This window comes from Equus caballus, chromosome 18, assembly GCF_041296265.1.
Source record: "Equus caballus isolate H_3958 breed thoroughbred chromosome 18, TB-T2T, whole genome shotgun sequence".
Lineage (NCBI taxonomy): Eukaryota > Metazoa > Chordata > Mammalia > Perissodactyla > Equidae > Equus > Equus caballus.
Genome location: NC_091701.1, coordinates 71,973,727 through 71,997,403, shown reverse-complemented (window position 1 = coordinate 71,997,403; position 23,677 = coordinate 71,973,727). Strand labels below are relative to the sequence as shown.

General features: G+C 38.9%; 1 protein-coding gene across 9 annotated transcripts in view; it reads right to left on the bottom strand.

Annotated features, from left to right (window-relative positions):
• Nucleotides 1-23,677, bottom strand: part of SLC39A10 (solute carrier family 39 member 10) — a 123,680-nt gene that overhangs the window by 37,457 nt on the left and 62,546 nt on the right. For 4 of the 9 annotated variants that reach the window (XM_070242075.1, XM_070242080.1, XM_070242079.1 and 1 more), the window contains exon 2: nucleotides 382-1,406. In XM_070242075.1, the coding sequence (XP_070098176.1) occupies nucleotides 382-1,395 (1,014 nt within the window). In that variant the 5' untranslated portion in view covers nucleotides 1,396-1,406. Of the gene's footprint in view, nucleotides 1-381; nucleotides 1,407-2,924; nucleotides 3,043-21,253; nucleotides 21,462-22,370; nucleotides 22,741-23,677 lie in introns of those variants that run through there. The other 5 variants (XM_070242076.1, XM_070242077.1, XM_070242078.1 and 2 more) reach the window with 5 other exon arrangements.

The following is a 23,677-nucleotide window of genomic DNA, read 5'->3' as shown; positions in this document are numbered from 1 at the left end:
CCTAAAACAAAAAGAAACTGTCATGTCACTTTCCAAAAGGAAAGGTTGAACAAAAAAAGCTTTAATTCTCAAATATCTAGAAACCAGCTAACAGTAACAACATGAAAACTACCTTGGGGAGTCAAAACAAGTCATAAGCAAGACAGTAAAATAAGGAAAGAAAATAACTGATATATTTTCTAACAACTTTTAAACACTTAGATTTGAGGGATCCAAACTTGAAAACAAATAATGCAAGCGAAAATTCAGATAAAAATCTTAGATCTGATTTTGATTCCTTAATGTATTTTGTTAGCGAACATTATCTGGAAAGAAGTTTGAATATGATTGACCAGTCCAGTCCACTGTTACTTCTGTTTGCAACTATCTTTTTATACTTACCTCATGTTGACGGTCATCTTCATTATGATCTTTGTGACTAGCAGCTGAATAAATTGCACTTTTTTTAACATGTGGTGCTTCTCGCTTTCTAGTATGTCGAAGTTCACCTTCATTATCAGGATCAAGATCTTGGTGTCCATGACCAGGATCATGACCATTATGTTCTGGAAGATGTACATGAGAATGACCTGGGTTATGTACACGATCAGGTTTGTGGACCCGATTATGCTCATATTGTTCACCCTGATCACGGTTAGGGGGAAAACCTGGTGTAATAACCTCAGAATTTTCAGTGCTTTTCTTCCTATTTTTCTTTCTCTTTCCTTTTGGTAGCTTACTTTCAGATTGTTCCTGTGTTTTATTGGTCTCTGTTGAAGGTTCATGGCCAGGCTCCCCACGCTCACTGTGAGTAATGGAAACATTAGGAAAATGGCGAGTAGTGTTATGATCGAGGTGATGATGCAAACAATGGTGATGACATAAGCGATGATTACGGTCATGCATATGTTTATCATCAGATTTGACAGATACTTCAATTGTCTCTTTCTCTGGATCACACTTGTGGTTTCTTTTTGTTGATATACTGGTCACAGTTTGATTTTCTGAATTTAAATGATTATGGGAATGCTGGTGGTTATGTGAGTGAAAATGCTTTCCCTCTTGAACTGCCAAAATATCTAAATGAGAAACATGATCGTGGCCAAGATCCTCATGATTAATCTCAACTACTTTTATCTCTCCAAGGCCCAAGTTTGTTAAAAGTTTCTCCAGACCAAAAAAGGATAATCTTCCATTTTCACCATAACGATCAAAAAGTTTTTCAATATAATATTTTTTTTCATTTTCAGCATACAGCACTGAAAATTTGCTTGACTCCGATTCTGTCATTCCACGATGGTGTCTGTGATGCTCTTCAGAACCATGGTCATGTTCTTCATGGCAATGGTTGCAATGATGGAAAATAAATGTCAGCAAACAAATGAGGCAAAATTTTGTGTGCATATGTACCTTCATTTCTATTTTTCCTAAAGGGATTTAAAAAGAGAGGCAAGCATTAGTTTATACTTAGGCACATTCAAAATGATCATAAATTCCCCAGCAGTTGCCAATCCATTAGGCAAATGCTTTACTCCATTTCTTTCATGGTTAGAAATCATTCTTTCCTTCTCCAATACCGTAGAAAAATGACCCCTTTTAATTTATCAAAATTGTGTACAGTCCTTTGAATAAATACAAATTGCTCAAGACTTATCTACAAGACTACTCTGACCCCCTTTAAGCACAACACTGATGAGCCTATGCATTTATACAGGAATTGTTGGCTCCTTTTCTATCTGGTCCTTTACAAAAAAAGTTTGCAGATCCCTGCTCGTAAGGTCCTGGTTAGTGCAGTAAGGTAAGAAGATTAATTAAAATGATAAAATGTGTAAGAATGAGAAAGAAAGGAAACTATCATTATTCACGAATGGCAAGATTGCTTATGAAGAAAATCCAAAAGAATCTATAAGAATAAGTTAATTTAGTACAGTTGCTGGATATAAGGACAATAAGTTAAAATCAACTGTATTTCTATACACCAGCAATAGTTAGAAAATGAAATTAGAAAACAGAATCATTTATAGCAGCAAATAGTTAGGAATAAATCTAACAAAAGATGTGTGAGACCTTTACATAAAAAAAGGATTAACTATTATTCAGAGAAATGAAAGACCTAAATAAACGGAAGGCTATATCATGTTCATGACTGGATGAGATATAGATCCAATGTAAAATCAATCAAAACTCCAGAAGTAATTTTGTGAAAACTGATGAGGTATTTTTTATTTATGTGGAAACAGAAAGGGCCAAGAATGGCCAAGACACTCCTGAGGAACAAGATAGGAACAATTACTCTACCAGTTACTAAAGATAGCGTGGTATTTTGTGTAAAGAACAAACAAAACACAGCGTCTAAACATAGGAAAGATTCCCTGTTCCTTGGTGTTTGGTCAACTAGATTTCCATACACAAGAAAAAATAAATAAATAAAACTTGACCCCCCACCTCACACCATATATAAAAATCAATTACCAATGGATTGTAAACCTAAATCTAAAACAATAAATATTAAAGCAATTGTGTCCAGAAACATGCTGTCCACTATGGTAGCCACTAACCACATGTGGCTACTTAAATGTAAACTGCAATTAAATTAAAAATTCAGCTTCTCAGTCACCACTGCTACGTTTTAAATGCTCAACAGCCACATGCAGTTCATGGCCACTATAACGGGACAGTGTAGATAACAGAACACGTCCATAATTACAGAAAGTTCCATTGGACAGCATGTTTCTAGAATACAGAGATATAACATGTCAATTATGCAATTTTAAGGTTTTCTAGAATAAACAGGTGAGAGTCATTTTCATACTATATTTTACCTAACCTACTATATCCCAAATATTATCATTTCAACATGTTATCAATATAAAAATTGTTAATGCAATTTTTATGTTCTTTTTTAATATTATGTCTTTGAAATCTGGCATGTATTTTACACTTACAGAACATCTTAATTCAGACTAGCCATATTTCAAGTGCTTAATAGTCACGTGTGGTTACTGGCTACTATACTGGAAAGTGCAGCTGGAGAAGATTTATTTGGAAGACCAGCTTCAAGACCTTCAAGATAAGACACAAACAGCATTAAAGGAAAGGCTGATCAAGTACAGTACATTAAAATTAAATTTCTGTTCATCAAGAGATATAATTAAGAGACTAAAAGGGCAAGCCACAGATTGGGAGAAGATTACCACAAGGTTACAAGTCAATAATATATAAGGAATTTCTACAAATCAGTATGAAAAGTATGAGACAACTCCATAGAAAAATAGGCAGGAAATTTGAATAGGCACTTCATAAGAGGATAGTCAAATTACCAAGAAGCATATGAAAAGATTCACAACCTCAATAGTCATCAGAGAAATGTAAATTAAATCACAATTAGATAATACTATATACCAAGCAGAATAAATAAAATATAAAAGATGTAGGCAAAAATACGGGGTCAACTGGAACTTGCATACACTGCTGATTGGTATGTATGATTGGTATCCTTTGGAAAACTGTTTGGCAGGATCTGCCAGAAGTTGAACGTAAGCATATCCACTCACAAAGCAATTCTACTTTGGGGTATACGCTCAACAGAAATGCAGGTACCGGAACACCAAAAGACACGAACATGAAAATTCACCTGATCATCATTCATCATAGTTCAAAACAGGAAAAAGGCCAAATGTTTATCAACAGCAGAATGGATAAATAAAACAAAATTATCTAACAGTGGAATACTACACAGGAATGAAAATTATGACTTCACACATTAACACAAATGAATCTCTATAAGTACTACATGAGCAAAATATAACACTAAAGAAATATTGTATGATTCTGTACAGTGTATATTTCTATTTATATCAAGTTTAAAACGAGCAAAACTAAACCAAAATAATGATTACTTTTTGAAAAGAAAAGTGCAGGCAATAATTGGGATTGCAAAGTGTAGTAATGTTCTCTTTCTTGACTTGAAAACTGGTTATACAAATACGTATAATTTTTTTGTGATAATTTGTTGTACTTATACTCTGTGTATTTTTCTGTACATATTGTATTTCAATTTAAAAGTTTTTCTAAAATCAAATTTTCTCCAGTAAAGACCAACTAGAAAATGTAATTATAAACAAAAATTATAAGGTTTCTAGAAATAAACAAAATAAGACGATTAAAAGGAGAAATTTATAAGCCATTATTGAAGGACCTTAAAGAAGAGCTGCAGAAACCAGAGAGACATCACCCACATAGACGAGATCAATACCATGAGACATGCAGTCTTCCCAAGTGTATACAACAAATCCAATTCAGTGTCAACCAAAATCCTGGTAGCTATTTGTTTTTATTGAGACTATACAAGTTCATCCAAAAATTCATATAGAAGAGCAAAAATCCAAGGACAACCGAGACAATTCAGAAGATTTAGCAAAGAGATAAAGACTTCTTTTCACAAAGTTACACTAACTAAAGTTAACAGAGAACTGGCACAGGGCCAGATAAACAGACCAGAGGAGCAGAAGAGTTCAAAAGGAGAATCAGCAACATTGATTGTGAGAAAATAGTTCTTCCTCACACCATACACAAAAGTCAATTCCAAGAGGATTAAAGATCTAAATATAAAAAGCAAAATTCTTAAGTTTTAGAAGAAAATATAGAAGAATATCATGACCTGAGGATAGGGAAATATTTTTTTAAATAAGAGAAACAAAATACAAACGTTAAAGGAAAAAGTTTTGATTAGTTTAATTAAACTAAATTCTTTAAATATTGCCCTACCATAAAGAACACCATAGGGACCAGCCCTGTGGCCGAGTGGTTAAGTTTGTGCACTCCGCTTTGGTGGCCCAGGGTTTCGCCGGTTTGGATCCTGGGCGCGGACATGGCACTGCTCGTCAGGCCACAGTGAGACGGTGTCCCACATGCCAGAACTAGAAGGACCGACAACTAAAATATACAACCACGTACTGGGGGGATTTGGGAGAAAAAAATAGAAAAAAAAAAAAAAGAACACCATAAACAAAGCTTATGACAAGCCATACACGGGAAGATATTGGCAATGCGTATAGATAAAAGATGCACGTAAACAATCAGTATCCAGGGGCCGGCCCCGTGGCCGAGTGGTTAAGTTCGCATGCTCAGCTCTGGTGGCCCAGGGTTTCGCCAGTTTGAATCCTGGGTGCGGACACAGCACCGTTCATCAAGCCATGCTGAGGTAGCATCCCACATGCCACAACTGGAAGGACCCACAACTAAAAATACACAACTACGTACTGGGGGGCTTTGGGGAGAAAAAGAAAAAAATAAAATCTTAGAAAAAAAAAATCAGTATCCAGAATATATAAAACATATATATATATAAATTCAGAAAAAACTCCAATATTACATAGATAACTACACAAAGGACATAAACAAGACAGCTGGTTGAGCAGCAACAGGATTACTAACAATCTAGATGAGGTACCAAATCAGTAACAGGCAAAAATTACTATCTGACAAAAGCAGGTGTTAAGCAAAGACCTAATGTAGAGAAATAGAAACTACCTCACCCTCTTACCCTGCTGGTGGGAATATATTGGTACAACCATTTTGGGAAGCAATTGACATCTACCAAAGCTAAATATGAACACGTTCCATAGCCCGAAAATTCCACTCCTATCTATTTATCCTAGAGAAACTCTTACACTTAGGCACAGGAAACAAACTTCAGAATCTTTATTGCAGTACTGTTGATTTAACCACCTTGTAACAGGATGCTTTGGTTGCAAACAGCAGAACACTCAACTAAAAGTGGTTAAAACAAGGAGGAAAATTTCACATAAAAAGAAGTTGGGAGAAATGGGCGGTTCCAAGACAATTACCCTATCAAAAACTCAAGCTCTCTCATCCTCAGATTTGTCCCCTCAGAGGGTCAAGAAACTGCTGTTGGCATAATTCTATCCTTGCACAACCAAATCCAAAGGTGGAAGATTTATCTTCATGTCTTTCCCTTTATCCAAGGAAAAAAATCTTTCCCTAAAGTCCCTTCCAGATTTCCCTTTTCATGTTTTTGATGAGGCTATACTACATACGAACGCCAAAACCAACAACTGGCACAGGAAGAAATTACCACGATCAGCTTAGACAAAGCCACACTCATCCCCTCGGGACTGGAAGAAGCCACCTTTCCTACGTATCCGGGAAAGGGAATACTTACAGAACATGGGGGTCACACAGCAAGGAAAAAGGAGGTAGATGAGGAATGGCTGATGATTACGTATCCCATAGTGCCTGCAACAAACCTATATGCCCATCAGTGGAAGAATGGATAAAATAAATGTGGCATATTTCTGCAATTAAAGATTAACTGCAGTTATAAATGTATGACTATGAAGGAATATATAACATGCACAAATCTCAGAAACATAATTTAAAAAATAAATTGTGGGACCGGCCTGGTGGTGCAGTGGTTAAGTTTGTGCACTCCGTTTTGGCGGCCCAGAGCTCACCAGTTCAGATTCTGAGCACAGACCTATGCATCGATTATCAAGCTATGATGTGGCAGGCATCCCACATACAAGATAGAGGAGTACTGGCGGTGGATGTTAGCTCAGGGCTAATCTTCCTCAAAATAAATAAATAGCAAAAAGTCACAAGTCCTGTCATTTATACTTATACAGAATTTAAAACATGCAAAATACTTTACTTTGGGGACATATATACAGGTAGCAAGAGCCTAACAGGGGGAGATCACGTTCTGGAGAGTGGTTTTCTTTTCAGGAAGAGGAGAGGAATCAGAGGCCGGAGGGAATGTATATATTCAACTGCATCTGCAGTGTTCTATGTTTTTAAAAGGAAGGGGATCTGAAGCAACGTGAAGAAACATTTAATACTTGTTCAAGCAGCATAATGGGAGGCCGGTGGTTGTTCTATTCTTCTATGTACTTTTCTCCAAGTATGAAAAGACATCACATAACCTCTACCAGTGATTAATCAAAGTGCAGTTGTAGCAGCAGCAGTGACAGCAGCATCTCGGTTACCTGGCAACTTGTTAGAAACGTAAATTCTTGCACCCCACCCAGACCTACTACATTAGGAACTCTGGCAGTAGGGCTGAGCAATGTTTTATCCTGTCTTCCTAGCGAGTCGGATGCAAGATAGGTTGAGAACCACTACCTACACAAATAAATTATCAAACACTTCCATTTATTTAAAATATTTTAGTCAACTGAATGTTATGATTACCTGAATAAATTAGGTTGAATTATATGTGGCATATGTGAGTTCAAAATTTTAAAAATAGTCTCCAAAAAATATTTTAATTCCAAAACTACATTTAGATTTTGTTTTGTAATCCAAACACTTCAGTTTCTTGTACAGTCTCACTGATAAAGTCACCATTTAAAATATATCAATTTTACTTGGACACTAATGAAGATGAAAAGGCAAGGCTAATTAAGACAATCACTATTAAATAGAGAGAGGACAATTTTACACTCCCTGCAGTTACCTTGGGCTTTCCACTAGAAGAGGCTAGTGAAAGGTGACATTCTCAGTGAATGTTGCTCCATTCATCTGATATGTAAACATCTTGCAGTTTCTTCAGTGCACATTATCCTACTGTCAAATGCATAAGTGCCAGTGGTGGAAATAAAACATAAGTATACGTTGATCAGGCAACATCAAATGAATGACTCCATGAAACACAAAAACTCTGGATGGTCTGAAGAGCTTTACATTGTCATTTGTCTCTATTTTTTTGTGTGTGAGGAAGATTGGCCCTGAGTTAACATCTGTTGCCAATCTTCCTCTTTTTGCTTGAGGAAGATTGTCACTGAGCTAAAAGCTGTGCCAATCTTCTTCTATTTTATGTGGGATGCCACCACAGCGTGGCTTGATGAGCAGTGCTAGATCCATGCCTGGGATCTGAACCTGCGAACCCTGGGCCACTGAAGCGGAGCGGGTGAACTTAACTACCACGCCACCAGGCTGGCCCCTCTATTTTTCAAATGTACAGTACCCAATTTGTTCACTGCAAGATTCTAAACATCTGGAGTCCTCTAATTATGTATATTCAAGAGAGCATCACAGGAATGCGAGTACATGAGTGACATCACAAGGTTAATATTAAACTTGTGTTAACTAATTTTTTATGTAAATCATTCAGAAACTTTGCAACTTTAGAACCATTATAGCAAATGTGTGCTTAAGAATCATCTGAATGAAGCATGTATTAGCATAGACTAAGCAGCTATTGCAAAGAGACCTCTCCCCAAGGGCTGCAGCTTAAGAAACAAGCTTTATTTCTCCCTCAAAAATAATCCAAGGTGACTGCTCCAGGTCTGCGAGCAGCTCTGCTCCAGTCATTCTGCGACACATCAGCCTTACCCAGTGCTACTCCAGCCAGTGGTAAAACAGAAAGAAGGGAAGTCTAGGTTCAGAAATTTCTTCTGAAGCAACAAATGAAGCAGAGGTTGCATGTATCACTCGTCACATTCCATTGGCAAGAAATTAGTCACATGGCCTCAATCAGCTATAAGGAGACTGGGAAATACAGTCTCATGAACAACTTAGGATATTTCCCAAGCATTCTATGAAAATTAAGGATTCTTTTCTATGCACAGGACAAGGAGGATCTTCAGGGTAGAGACAGGAATGGGGGAAATGTTGCCTAAGTCCATATACCACTCAACCCAAAAACTGGCCTTTATAGGACTCAGCTTTGCCCTGGCCAACACAGTCTATTGTCTCTTGTGTTCTGGAATTTTCCAAGCTTTGTGCATTAAGAATGTTTTATAACTGAATATGTTTTTCAATTCAGCAATACATATTGAGTTATTTACCTAAGACTTCTGGGTGCTACAGAAATCTACGTATAAACTGACTACACAAAAAAGGAAGAATGGATTCTGGAAAACAGCTAGCAGTTGTCACTACACATTTAATTTCATCTTTTATTATTGATTTCCAGTATATCATCACAGTTAAAAGTTAAAGTATTCTATCATTGTATAATTTCTACAGTAAGGGTCGGGTTAATTTATAATTAAGTTATTTAATCATTGTGCTAGTGAATTATACTATTTCTGAAACAAATATTTTACTTTGGATGCAAAGAAAAAATGAGATTCACTAATATTTTAACATTAACATCAGAACTAAATATTTAGTGAGAATAGCGGTTATACTCTGGTACGGGAAGTGACCAGGAAGAATCATGAGGGGAATTCTGGGTTGCTATTAATGTTTTATTTCTTCACGTGGGTGCTGGTTAAATGGATTTGTTCAATTCATGAAAATGTGTCAAGGTTTACACTTAACATTTGGGTACTTTTCTGAGGGCATGTCATATTTCAAACAAAACGATTTCTAATCCCTACGTGAAGCACATATATTTCAACCCTCAATTAGCAAATTCAGTAACATGCAGCTTCTAGAAATAGACCCATATTTAATCATCCCCAAAGAGGAATTTATTTTTTCAACTTTTTATTTTAAACTAAGATTCACAGGAAGTTATAAAAATAGTTCAGAGTTTCCATGCACTCTTTACTCAATTTTCCCCAATAACATTTTACATAATCATAGTGCATTTTCAAAACAAGGAAACTGTATTTATATAATACTATTAACTAAAATACAGACCTTATTCTAATTTCCCCAGTTTTTGCAAGCACTCTTAAAAACACCATGGTAGAAAATCCATTTTTTTAGCCAGAAAGAAAAAAAGTTATCATTGGTAACCAAAGGATCTTGCATGACAAAATATAGGATTATGCTTAAGAGAAAATTTGGTTAACTAGATGCTTAAATCGAAGTAATTGGGGTTGATATTCTCCGTAGCAAGTTCTTCTTTAGGCGCTTACAAACATCTTTAATTACATGCTTTCTGTTGTAGTCTTTCCTACGGAAAATGCCAAATTACAAATTTTTAAATTTTTAAATAAATAAAATTAAACACTTGTACCAAGAACAAAATCGGAAATATACACTAATTGCTAACATTACAGATCCTTTGATATTTTGTCTAAAGAAAAATATTATCTTTATTTCATATAGATGAACATAACAGAATCAGAGAAAGTTTAAGATGAAAAGATTGTTCAATATATCTAGCTAAACACTCTTAGATTTCTGTATATAAAGTAAGACCCAGAGAAGGTATACAGTATGATTAAGGTGATATTTTAAGTTTGTGGCACTGCCCTCACTTGAAAGTCAAGGGCTCTTTACTTTGAGATAATTACTAAAGTAACCTATCCAAAACATTTTTAAAGGAAAAAAGAAATTGTCTCTAATACTTACAGTCAACATAAAAAAAAGTCAATAAGAATATCATCAGATTATTTAACAAAATGATTGCTTGAAATAAGAAAAGTGACTGATAGGGGCTGGCCCCATGGCCAAGTGGTTAAGTTCGCGCGCTCCGCTGCAGGCGGCCCAGTGTTTCGTTGGTTTGAATCCTGGGCGCGGACGTGGAACCGCTCATCAAACCACGCTAAGGTGGCGTCCCACATGCCACAACTAGAAGGACCCACAACGAAGAATATACAACTATGTACTGGGGGGCTTTGGGGAGAAAAAGGAAAAAAATAAAATCTTTAAAAAAAAAAGTGACTGATAAACACTAAAACAATTCCATTTCCAGCACTAGGTTCTTGTTACTGAAGAGGCCAACTAACTTCATACTGTGTGTAATCTACTCAACTCATTCAATTAAAAAAAAACTAGACTTTTACTCAAAGGGGTATTTTTTTAAAAGAAACTGAAGACCAATTGAAAGAACCAAAAGTTACTATCTGTATTTTAATTCTGTTTCTGTCTGTCTCGTACATACGTACACACACACACACACACTATATATACATATATACAGTCATTCACCGCATAACGTTCCAGTCAATGAGGGGCTGCATATACGACAGTGGTCCCAAGATTAGGACCATAAAGCCCAGGTGTGTAGTAGGTGATACCATTTATGTTTGTGTAAGTGCACACTGTAATGTTCACATGACAAAATCACCTAATGATACGTTTTTCAGACCATGTCCTGGTCATTAAACAATATTACATATATTCAAATTAATATTTCAAACTAATAATTATAGAAAAGATATTCAAACTAATAATTATAGAAAAAAATACTATACATTGCTTAGGTTTTAAAACTAGCCATTTCAATGTTCCAGATTGGTATTTTGAAGATCAATGAGGTAGAAACGAAAAGAGAAATCACTAAAACCCTCGACCTGGATTACAGATCCAGGCCTAAGTAAACAATGTGAAAATCCATTTAATAAATGTACATAGTATCCTAATTTCACAAAGGATTTCATTTTTTTAAAGATTTCATTACAGAACTTCAAATAATGGTAGAAATTAGTTTAATTTATATCCTGAATCACATAAACACAACTGGTATTTGTATCACTGAATGCCCTCATCAATCTTTATCCATATTGACAGGAACGGGTAGTCAGATATCAACTTCGTTTCCTCTGTGATTCAACAGCAGTGCACACAAAATGACTGAGAAGCAGTGAGACTGCCTGCATACTGAAGAAACACTAGTCTAGGGGTCCAAGATCCCACTCACTAGCTGTGAGGGGTTTGCCAAGTCACTGAACCTCTTTAAGCCTTATTCCCACTTCTAAAGCAGGGCTATTAATCCCTGTTCTATTTCACAGTAATTATGAGAACCAAAGAAAATAAGACGTGTACTTTTTTAAGTGGTAAAAGGTTTACATGTTTTTCCATTTTATTTGTAATGTTTAAATGCTATTTAAGTGAAAGCTATTAATAGGAATATAAATTGGACCCGTTTTAAATTCCATTTCTGATATATCCACTGAATTCAGCATTCTGTATAGGTACCAGGAGTCAGAAACCTTCATCTCTAGATCATCCCAGCACTGTCCGTTTCCTTTCTGCAAAACAGGGGAAACAGCACCTACACTTATCCATTGATGGAATAACGTATATGAAACTGCTTTGCAAAGCAATTAAGTGTATTAACCTAAGGTGTTAGCACTATCAGACGCGGTATTATACATCTTTCACTTAACTTCCACAAAGTGTAGAACCAGGGGGAAAAAGTCCCTTTGACTCCTTTGAAAGAATGCTTTCAAAAATATTCCAAGAGCCTGTGCAGCATTCGTACATCCAAGACCAACTCTAGATTGGAGGAGGCACTATTCTACAATTCACTAGTATTCGAGAAGTTAGAAAAAAACCACCACAGCATACCAGTTTCATTGACATCACAAAACTTTTCAAAGCATAAAATTATTTCAGTAATGAGTCCTCAGCAGGGACCACAAAATCCTCTTAAAGCTTCAAGGTCTGCTTTTTCATTTCCCCACTTCACCAGCTATCTAATCTACTAATGCCATAGTCTCAGCTTGGAATGCCAATGTAGCTCTTCCCCCAAAATAAGCACAATTCAGACAGTCTCTAATACTTCCACTGAGACTCATTCATATAAAAATAGTAGCTGCATGCTAACTGAACTTGGGCATAATTCAGTGCTGCTCCTGTTTCATTAACTTTTTTTTTTAGGAGAGTATAAACATCTGAGCCTTTATTTAATGTACCAAATCAAGCAACAACACATCAAATCCATCTTTATTGTATTCTAAACACTCATGGACAAACCTCCATTTTCTCATTAAATGCAAAACAACTATCTGAAATGTCTGCTTTACAAGCTTTCTTTACAGGCAGCTTGAACCATATTGTAGAAAACCACCTATGATGTTCCTGTGTCTGTTCTGCTGCTTGTGAATACAAAGAACGTCTAAGATTAGTAAATGTACTAGCTGGGCTGCCTTTATCAGTCACAAAATACTGTGATGCCTTCTGAAGCTACGAAAACGTTGACGATTTTAGCTACCCTTTCAGTAAATAGGCTTCAATCTCTTTCCACTGCAAAAGCATAGAAATCTCCACAACATGCATCACAAAGACAGAGAGCTAACCATAGGACCTGAATTAGACACACATGCCTTCTCCCTTCCACCTACAGAGCTGTGTTCTCTTCTGACTCATCATGACCCGCAGGTGCCTTCATTCTAAGAGCTACTGCCACTGCTTCAAACTTTATCACTCCATCCATCTTCACTCTTTCCCTTGTGTTTTCCATTTTCAGCCTCTTGTCACTGTTACACGCTCCTGATTTTGCACCAGCTTGCCATTCATAAACACTGCCAGTTAAAATAAACCTTTCTTTCCATGAGGTCAGGGGAAAAAAAAATCAGAATATCCAGGGTAATCTTTTTACAACATTAACATTTTTTGATACCGCAGACAACACAGGCTACTTCTTCCCTACCAGGAAAGCTTTGTCTGATTAATTTTAGCTGTCCTTATAGTTATTTTAAGCCATCAAGGTCCTCTTATTTGCTGAATGAAGTGAAATGGTTTAGTTTTGCCATTTAGCAGAATCTTACAAAAGTGTAATTCAAATGTCAAAGCTACTTACCTTTTACTAGCAAACTATCGATTTCATTATCAATTATCAATCCATCTTTATTAGCAAGTTTAAGAATGCCCAATATATAAGAAAACTACATAAATTCTGCTGTAAACATAGTGTTCTTAGGGCACATTCCTTTTTTTACAGAGCTACATTCAGATACACAGAGCTGGGGTAAATTTTGTCATATATAGGCACAGAGAAAAAGAGAAAAACTAAAATTATTAATGCCAGAAAAAAGAAAGCTGTGCAGGAAAGGAAACGTAACAGTTTATTACAATGGCTCAGTTGTAAATAACAGAGTCATAAAAGTATAACACTCAATACTGTTCTAAACCAAAATTACAATATAATTTTGTACTGAGAAACTGGAATATGGGAAATGGGAAGGTACAGGAGAGGTGGGAAAAGTGCTAAATCCTCATCTTCCATTAAACAGATAATGACTAAAATTGAAAATCAACAAGAAATAATGCACATGTTGGAGACATGGCAACTAATGGCAAAACAATCAGCAAAAGGAACTAAAGAGTTCTTTGTCTCGCTGGGCAGAAGTATATCAAAGAAGGAAGATGAGGAACTGATTTTTTTCTTTCCCCTGAAAACTTTACAGAACTTTAATTCTTTAAATTACATTCATGTATAACTTTGATTGAAAAAACTCAAGTCAGCAATTATAAATCTTAAAAGTTTTTGTTAAACAAAAATCACATTATGTCACATGTGGAAGAAAATGAATTACTTACAGTTTTAAGATTTTCACAAGCATTTGTTTGTAGGGTTTTAATCACAATATGCAATCATTTTAATTCCAACTTGTGCTATTATTTTTGGTTACTTACTTAGATAATTCCAAGAAGGCTACAAAAATTTTAACACTTTTCAGGTCTCGTTACATACTTCCAAACTGGTTTCTAGAGAAATTAAGTTTGGTTATACTGCCACCAGCAGCATGGTCACAGCATTCTCATTAGTACCTCATATTACTAATTTTGGAATAAGTTAAAGATCTTGCCTTATTTTTATTTATACTTTTAAAATTATTCCTGGTGTCTCAATATTTTCATCAACATATATGAGCTTTTACATAACATGACTTGGTGCTATTTTCTGCAAAAAACATCTTCAGTTCTGTCCAGTGCCTTTTTATTTTGATTAATGCCTCCCCTTTTGTATATAGATGTGTTCATGGACATGCAATAAAACCTACAAATTTTTTTGCAATTTCTTCTGTTTTCTAAATTTAAAAAGTTTTTTCTCTATATATTTTATGTATTTGTTTCTTTAAAAAAAAGCCATAATTAAAATTAACATGACCCCTAACATTCATTTCTTTTTTAGGGAAAATAGAAGCATCCACTGAACTAATAAGACTCTTACATACTTATCTGTTAACTAAGAAAGTTTATATTTTAGCCTCAATAAAACTTTCAAGTATTTGTATTTAGGTAAAAACCACCACAGAAAAAGCTTTAACATTTGTTCTATAAATTATAAATTATGTATTATATGATGTTACATTTACAGTGAATTTAAAGAACATATTTCCTCAAAATCTCTTTCAGTGATTTGATTTGAGTGTACCTTTCTGATTTCTTCAGTTTTTTTTAATTGGTATAATTATTTTCTTGGAAATAAACACTTTATTTATACTGGTTATATATAAATTATTCACTTTAAAAAAAACTAAGAGTATCCTAATTTACAACAAAAATCTTTAAAAAGTATGTTTCAAAGCTGAAATTCTACACTAAAAAAGATCCATGGGAATAGAAAACATGATTTCATTGCTTGATGGTATATATAGTATATATAATACACAAATCTAATCGTTCTCTATTTTGTTATATGTCATTTTATACATAATTATGTAATAATTAAATACTGCATTATAACTACATGTTTTCCTAACATTAGATTGTTTTACTGATCTTATTGTTTTGCAATGTGATAACAAGTCATAAATTATTCTATAAATCATTCTTTCCGTAGCTCCCTCCATCAAGAGGCTATGCTCCTCTATAACAGAGTGTAAAGTACACTTCCCCACAGGTGAAGAGAATAAAGTGACGACTCATCTTCAGCAGGGCACACTGAGAGCTATTATACCCAAACGTCTGTTCACAGGCCCGTCAACACGCAACCCTGCACTGGAGTGGGAGGAGAGGGGAAAGAGGCGGAGGAAAGGAGACAGAGGCAGAGAGAAGGCTTGAAAATAAATATGAAGCATCTTCTGCTCTGAAGGAGGTACAAGGAAGACACAATCACCTTTTGACTTAGGGAAGCTCAAGTGAGAAATGCTACGTAAGTAGAAACAATGTGCAAGTTAGGTTAAAGGCCAAGGGCTCCCATTCCAACTGCAAGCATAAGAAGGGGGCTACTCCTCCTACAGAGAGAAAACAGGGAGCAGGAGAGATGAGACGCTTCTGCACTATTTAGGTGAAGAACACCTGAGAACTCAGGTTACCACCTAGGAATTGACATTTGACTGAATGCTTTTCTACTAAAATATTTTACTCATATGGGTTCTAGGAAAATGTATTTTAAATAACAGCAACCTATCAAATAATGATAGAAGATTGAGAGCCGGATCCAGGGGTTGGCAGACTCAAAAGGGCCAGACAGTTAATATTTTAGGTTTTTTGGCAGTACAGTCTCTATGGCAACTACTCAATACTGCCATTATGGCACAAAAGCAGCCATATACAAATACATAAACGAACCAGGAGGCTGTGTTCTAGTAATACTTAATTTACAAAAGCAGGCTGATTTGGCCCATGGGCCATAGTGTGCTGACCACTGACAAGCTATACATTTTTGAAAAATTACCAATTCAGCAGACAAATGTAGGAGAAACCATTATTATTTTTTTTTTTAAAGATTTTATTTTTTCCTTTTTTCTCCCCAAAGTCCCCCAGTACATAGTTGTGTATTTTTAGTTGTGGCTCCTTCTAGTTGTGGCATGTGGGACGCTGCCTCAGCGTGGTTTCATGAGCAGTGCCAGGTCCACGCCCAGGATTCGAACCCACAAAACACCAGGCCGTCTGCAGCAGAGCGCGCGAACTTAACCACTCGGCCACAGGGCCAGCCCCAGAAACCATTATTTTAAAACTAAAAAATTCGAAGAATATATAAAGTGAATTCAGAAAAAAGTTTAGAGGTGTGAGGACACACCTGAATTGGTTTCTTTTTATTCAGACATTAAAGTAATAGAGTGGGATGTCTATCTTTGTGATCTTGTTACAAGAACTGACAGCGACTTAGATGTTCTACTTCCTATATGAATGAAAATAAATCTAAAAACTAAAATGATCACTGACTGACAAGTCTTAGATAATTACTAGAGGATTAAAAATAACTTTTTCATATATAGCTCAGTCATTCTTACAACAACACTACTTCTGGTCTTACGAAAGTACATAATCTTACTATATTAATAAGATAAGGATAATTCCTACAACATTCTGATTCACCTTTCTAATCCCCAAAAACCTCTTCTAAATGGAATGGATGGTCCTCAAAAGTAGGGCACATAGGGTAAACATGGCTGCTAGAAATGTTAATAGCAGGGTAAGCACTATCTGATACCTCCCTCTCTTTAAGCAGTAAAATATCAACAATATAATGAGTAATTTTAAAATATAAAATTAGGTAATAAAATCATCTACCACTCACTCTTAGTGAAAATAAACACTACTTGAATAAAATTTTATATTTTATCCTTATCCTTACAAAACTGTCACCAGGACCACTACCTCAGTCTAAGATCTTTTACCATGAAAAATTTACTATTAAAAATCTTTTAGGGGCTGGCCCCGTGGCCGAGTGGTTAAGGTCGCGCGCTCCACTGCAGCCAGCCCAGTGTTTCGTTGGTTCGAATCCTGGGCGCGGACATGGCACTGCTCATCAGGCCACACTGAGGCAGCGTCCCACATGCCACAACTGGAAGGACCCACAACGAAGAATATACAACTATGTGCCAGGAGGCTTTAGGGTGAAAGAGGAAAAAAATAAAATCTTAAAAAAAAGGAAAATCTATTAAATATCCAATCCTTATATGTAGCAACCAAAATAACCCTTGTTTTTTTTTTTTTTTTTTTTTGAGGAAGATTAGCCCTGAGCTAACTACTGCCAATCCACCTCTTTTTTGCTGAGGAAGCCTGGCCCTGAGCTAACATCGTGCCCATCTTCCTCTACTTTATACGTGGGATGCCTATCACAGCATGGCATGCCAAGCAGTGCCATGTCCACACCCGGGATCCGAACCAGTGAACCCCGGGCTGCCGCAAAGCGGAACGTGCAAACTTGTTCTGATAGAATAGAAAAATAGAATTTGACAGTTACTTACGTGATAAGACAATAAATTACTGTGTTCTGTTTTAACATGGCTGAACATTAAGTGTATCTCATAAGCAGCTGAAAATAATATGCTATTGTTATTTAAAATTGTACATTGTCAGTTGTAAATTGCCTACATAGTTACTGAACATATTTTTGAACATTCAGATTGTGGTAAATTTTTATTGAGAATGTTATTTATTTTGGAAAAACCTAAAAGTCATTGTGTAGCCCACTCACAGAATTTATGAACAGAAAAGAACGAAAAGGAAAAAAGTTGTTTGGAATATTGATAACTGGTATAATTTGAAACCTCAGAGTTTACGTAAATGACAACAGGAAATCTTGTGGTTATTAAAGCTCCCTGAGGCTACTTTCCAAAGTCATTCTATAAAAGTCATAGTTGAGGGGCCAGCCCCGTGGCCGAGTGGTTAAGTTCGAGCGCTCCACTCTGGCGGCCCAGGGTTTCGCTAGTTCACATCCTGGGCGTGGACATGGTGCTCATCAGGCCATGTGAGGCGGCGTCCCACATGCCACAGCTAGAAGGACCCATAACTAAAAAATATGTAACTGTGTACTGGGGGGATTTGGGGAGAAAAAGCAGAAAAAGAAAAAGATTGGCAACAATTGTTAGCTCGGGTGCCAGTCTTTAAGAAAAAGTCATAGTTTGAAATAAACTTGAACTTAAAAAAAGCTCACCATGCGATTTTAACATTTTCAAATTTTATTTTCAGTACAGTTGAGGCAATAAAGTTACATGGAAGTAAATTAAGCCAGAAAACAAATTTTCTATCACTCTTTAAAACAAAGAGAAGCCCAGATTAAATGAATTGCTGTTATTCACATACAAAGCCAACTACAAAGATACACTTTTAACACATATCCCTCTTCCTGTTTTGAAAAATCCCACATATACTCTTGCAAGGAAACCCGCTGTTACACAGTTCTATCTCCACCTAACACTCACTCGCGATTGGGAAAACTAGGGGCTTAAAACAATCGAAGTCAACCAATTCAAAATGACTATGTCCACGCCAGCTAACCAGCTGGCGGAAATCCCAGGGTAGACCAGATCTGTAGCAGTAAAGAATCTGTCATTTAAATAGATCTTGTTTCAGGAAAAGGGGAAGGGAAGGTGAAGCTAAACTCAAGGAAACTTCCAGGGGATTCAAACACTAGGGGGCAGCATCAAACCGTCAGGACAGACTGAGCACGCCTCCACCCGTAAACTCTAAGCTAAAGTTAGTATATTTTGAATGAGAATTACACTTCTAATGAAAGATGACTTTATAGGGTTATAAAACTTCTGTTATAAAGAGAAAAATCTAGCTTTCTGTTTTGACTGCCTACACTTCTTTTCCACTTTCTACTGTGTACCTTCTTTTGCTATTGTGAACAGTTTAAAACGCACTAGTGATCATGTCCTTTTGATATAAAACAAAACCCATGGCATTTCCATTTTTGAAGTACGCACTGCACAGACAAGGGCTGGCATTTCTATCCAAAGTATTTCCTTGGGTTGATGCTAAATTTAAGTTTTGTTTCACTCAATTAACATTTTAAACTTGATTAAGGAGCTTAACCACCAAGCTTTGCACATTCATTGAAAATGTGTTATGAGCATTATGTGACAAAAAGCTGTGGAATATGTCCTGCTCAAGAAACTTAGTCTGGCATGGAAAACAAGATGTACATTATAATTATTAAGAGTTAGAAAATGCAAGAGAGGCAGAAAAAATTCTACGGTTTATTACATATGAGTAACAGAACAACAGGATAATCTGAGCAAAGGCCCAGTAGACACCATTAACCCTCATTCTGGGGGTGATCAACAACCAGGGGGAAAGAAGAGACAGAAAGCAGTCCCTCAACCACTGATGAAAAATTGAAACGTCTGTGTGTAGAAAAGGTAAAATGAATTAAGTACCTGTAGCCCTTTGGTTCATTCAATGGTCACAATAAAGCCATGAGGTAAAGTTTCCTAGGACTTCAAGTCACAGATAAAAGATTAAGATAAAGCAACTTGCTCAGGGTGCCCAAACTAGGTAATAATGAGTCCTGGTTTTGCACCTTAAGTCTCACTCCTAAGCCCTCAATTCTTTCCAATACTAGGGGTAGAGGAGAGGTGGGGGGACAGAACAGCAGCAAGGTAAACTCTTTTTATTAAAAGCACTCCCTAAAGGGGTAAAGGGGCAGATGTATATGGAGACAGATGGCAATTAGACTTTGGGTGGTGAACACGATGCTATCTACACAGCAGTCAAAAATACGCTGTACACCTGAGATTTATATAGTTATAAACCAATGTGACCTCAATAATAAAAAATTCCCATTGTTGAATAATTGCCCTAGCTATAATACCTATATCCTACATTCTCCATAAGTCAGTTAAAAAAAAAAAAAAAAGCCCTAGAGTAGTGCTTGCACACTAAACTGGAGGCCTCCTCAAAGTACTTCATATCAGGTGCTCAACAAAGGGCAAGAGCAGTGTTAGCTTTTAAACTACGTTAGTGGAATAGAAATTGGTAACAGGAAGAACAAGTGCAGGTTATTGTGCAATATATTATTGATGTCACCCCATGAGAGAAATCTTCCCTACCACTTCTTTTAAAGTAGCACCAAAGTCATTCTTGCACAGGCGTTCTTACTCAGGGGACTCTACAGAATTCAGAAGGTCGGTGAATTTGGAGAGGGAAGAAAGATACACCTTAGCTATAATCTCTATTTAGTTATTCCTTCAGTTACGAATGTAAGCAAAAATCACAATAATATGCAGTACCTGATGTAATTAGAAATCATTCAAATTCCTTTCTTTAAAGGTTATTTACAGTGCTCACTAGTTTGAAATTAGCCATTATTAGACCTGCCACTACTCTTGATATTTAATGCTCTACCAAAGCATGGATTACTCTATCATAAACATTTAATATTTTTGACAATTATATTTCAATATAATTAGTGTCTGTTGTAATTCTATGTATTTCACACATTTAGAATCATCATTCTGAGGCTCACCACACACAAAAAATTAAAGTCCCACCAGTACATCACTGATAGTGTCTGTGTCTCTCTCTCCCTACCAGAATATTCAGCACGTGTAGGCATGTGGGTTGTCTGGTGCGGACCTCCAAGGGTTAGAACAAGGTACTGATTCATAAGGTACTCAAAATTTGTAGAACAGGAAGTCCTAATATAAAACAGTACTACACAAATCTTGGCTTAAGGCTTTCAACTGCACTAGTACAATCAACTACATTCTCTATCTCCAGCTCTTCCTGTATATTAGTTGCTCGTTCTTATGTAGAATCGAGACACGCATCCAAAAACAAAAGACAAAACGCAAACCCGTCACATGCGAGTGTTGCTCCATCAACAATGACTCAGTTCCAAGATAAAACCATGACACTCAAAGGCGTAAAAGACGTGAAACGTTACGTGAAACGTTACATGAAACGTTTACATGAAACGTTAAAAGAGACAGACAGTAGAACCTACCATCATTTTTTTTTTTTTTTTTTTGGAATTATGTGCTTTAATGTCACTCTCTTTCACTTGAACAGGGGCTTGAGCGCACGACCGTCCCCAGCGCGGCCCGCGGCTCCGCGCGATGCCCTCGTGCTGGCCCGCAAAGACGGCCCCGGGCCAGGCTCCCACGTGAGCACGCCCACGGCAGCACAGGAAGCCCTCCGACGTCACGGCGCGCGCACCCGCGCCGCCCCCGCAGCCGGGCCGGGGGTCCCGGGGGAGCAGCCGGGGGTACGGCAGCCACCCAGGCCCGGGGAGCGAAGAGAGGCGCGGAGGTTCCCCCGGCCCTCCGCAGCCGGGCCCCGCCGCCCCCGGCCGACGGCGTTCAGAACAAAGCCCGGCTGCGGTGCGGGCACCTCCCAGCCCCTCCGGCCGCCGCCCCGGGGACCCCAGGAGGCTGGCGTGCTACTCCCCCGCCTGCGCTTTTCGGTTGGGCGGGGAGACAAGCAGCCCCACGAGGCCCAGGACGGCGGGAGCGGAGGCGGCGCCGGCCGTTAGGCTCCCGGGGCCGGAACAGCACAAGGCTGCATCCCGGGCTGCCCGAGCCCGCGGGAGACGGCAGAGGAGGGCGGCAGCGGGAGAACCCGGGGGCTCCGCGCCGCCGCTCCTCCAGACCCGACCGCGGATCCTCCCACCCTCCGGCCCCAGGGTCCCCGCCTCCGCGGCGACGCGGCCCTCAGCCCCCGGGCCGCCCGCGCGCAGCCCCCCAACCGCCGCCGCCCGCCCGGCGCTCGCTCCCCCGCTCCCCGCGCGGCGCCCCGGCCTCGGCAGGCGGCGGAGGCGGGCGCCGGGCCCCGCACGCGGGGCGGAGGCTGCCGGCTGGCCAGCCCGCGGCAGCCCGGAGCGCACACGAGGAGCCGCGGCGCCCACGCGCAGCCCACCACGCGCTCCGCTCCGACTCGCCGCCGCCGCCGCCGCCTGCAGCAGCGCGGGCAGCGCAGCGCCCGGAGCCGGGAAGGACCGAGCCCCGACTCCCGGTACTTGTCTCCCTTTCCACCCCCCCGCCGTCCCGGGACTCGCAGGCTCCGCCGCGCACGGGGCCGGTTCTGGGGGAGGGAATGTAAACAAATCGGGGTTTTATAGTTACCTCACACTCGAGTGCCGTGTGCATCTCCTCTCCGCTCGGTACCAAACCCCGGCTGCACCAAATCGTGTATTCACCAAAGCCGGCTGCGCTAACTGCGTCGCGGAGGCCCGCACGTCAGACACCACACTACGCTAGCGGCGTACAAGGCCCTCTCAGGTCCCTGCGCAGCCGCACCCCGTCCGCCTATGGGTGCTACGCTCTGGGCGTATAGCACCACCCAGCCATTCACTTCGGATAACGTAACTTGCGTAGGGGAACTGCACCACTCACGGGTTTCACACAGGCAGTCGGGGTAATAGGAAATTCGAGTCTACGCAAATTGCGGAGCTCCGAGGCTCGGCGCTAGTTTTGTTCCAAGAAAGGACGCCGCGGGGGAGTTGGGCGGCTTCTAACGCATGCGTGCAGCTCCCTTTACCCGGTCGCCTTCCCTCCCGGCTTTGCTAGTCAGTTGCTGCGGCCCTGGGAAGGCGGATGAGTAATGGAAGGTCTTTTGCTTTAGCCAGGAGGTTTCAAATTGGTAAGTCAGGATGTTTATATGTACACGAGTTAAACTCTCTACATTAACTTAACCCCTCGGCTTTGTTAAAGTAAACCTTCAGACTCATAGAGCAAAAAGGGAACTGATATTTATTTAGAGCTAAGTGCGAGGTCTTTTGCATAGTCTCTCACACCCCCCCCCCACCCCCCGCCCCCCGCCCCGGCCCCATTTATTCTAAGGCGGCCCCATTTATTCTAAAGCGCGATTCCTGTGAGCCTTCCAAGCCTAAAAGAAAAAGTTGAGTCCAAAAAGCATGTCACGCGTTTAGAGGAATTCTTGAGGCTTTTGGAAACTTTCCAAGGTTTTCCAGCACCTCCTACTGCTTCATTCATTGATTATTCCTTAACACCCAACAGCCAAAACTCCCAATCCAGCCAAGGGATTCCATGGACTCCTGCCTACGTCGCGCTTATTCTTGTTCCCATTCCTTTACAGCACACCTGCCGCCTAAATTGTCTCCTCCCCTCTTACGAAGCAATTCACAACCCATACTTTTTGTACAGGGTGGCTCTGGACACCTCTTTGCTTCATTACTCTGCTTCCTGGCACTCACTTAATGTCCATGTTGTGGCTCATCTGTACTGTCGGGTGGGCCTGTTTCTGTGTCCCCCCAGAATCTACTTAATAGGGTGTGTTGTGGGGGTGGGTGCCTTATTGATATCTAGCAGTGTGCATAAAACTAGGATCAATAGTAATAGCAAACTTTGCTGTGTGTCAGGTACTTCCTAAGTGCTTTACATATATATTAATATCATCCTCACACAGTGAT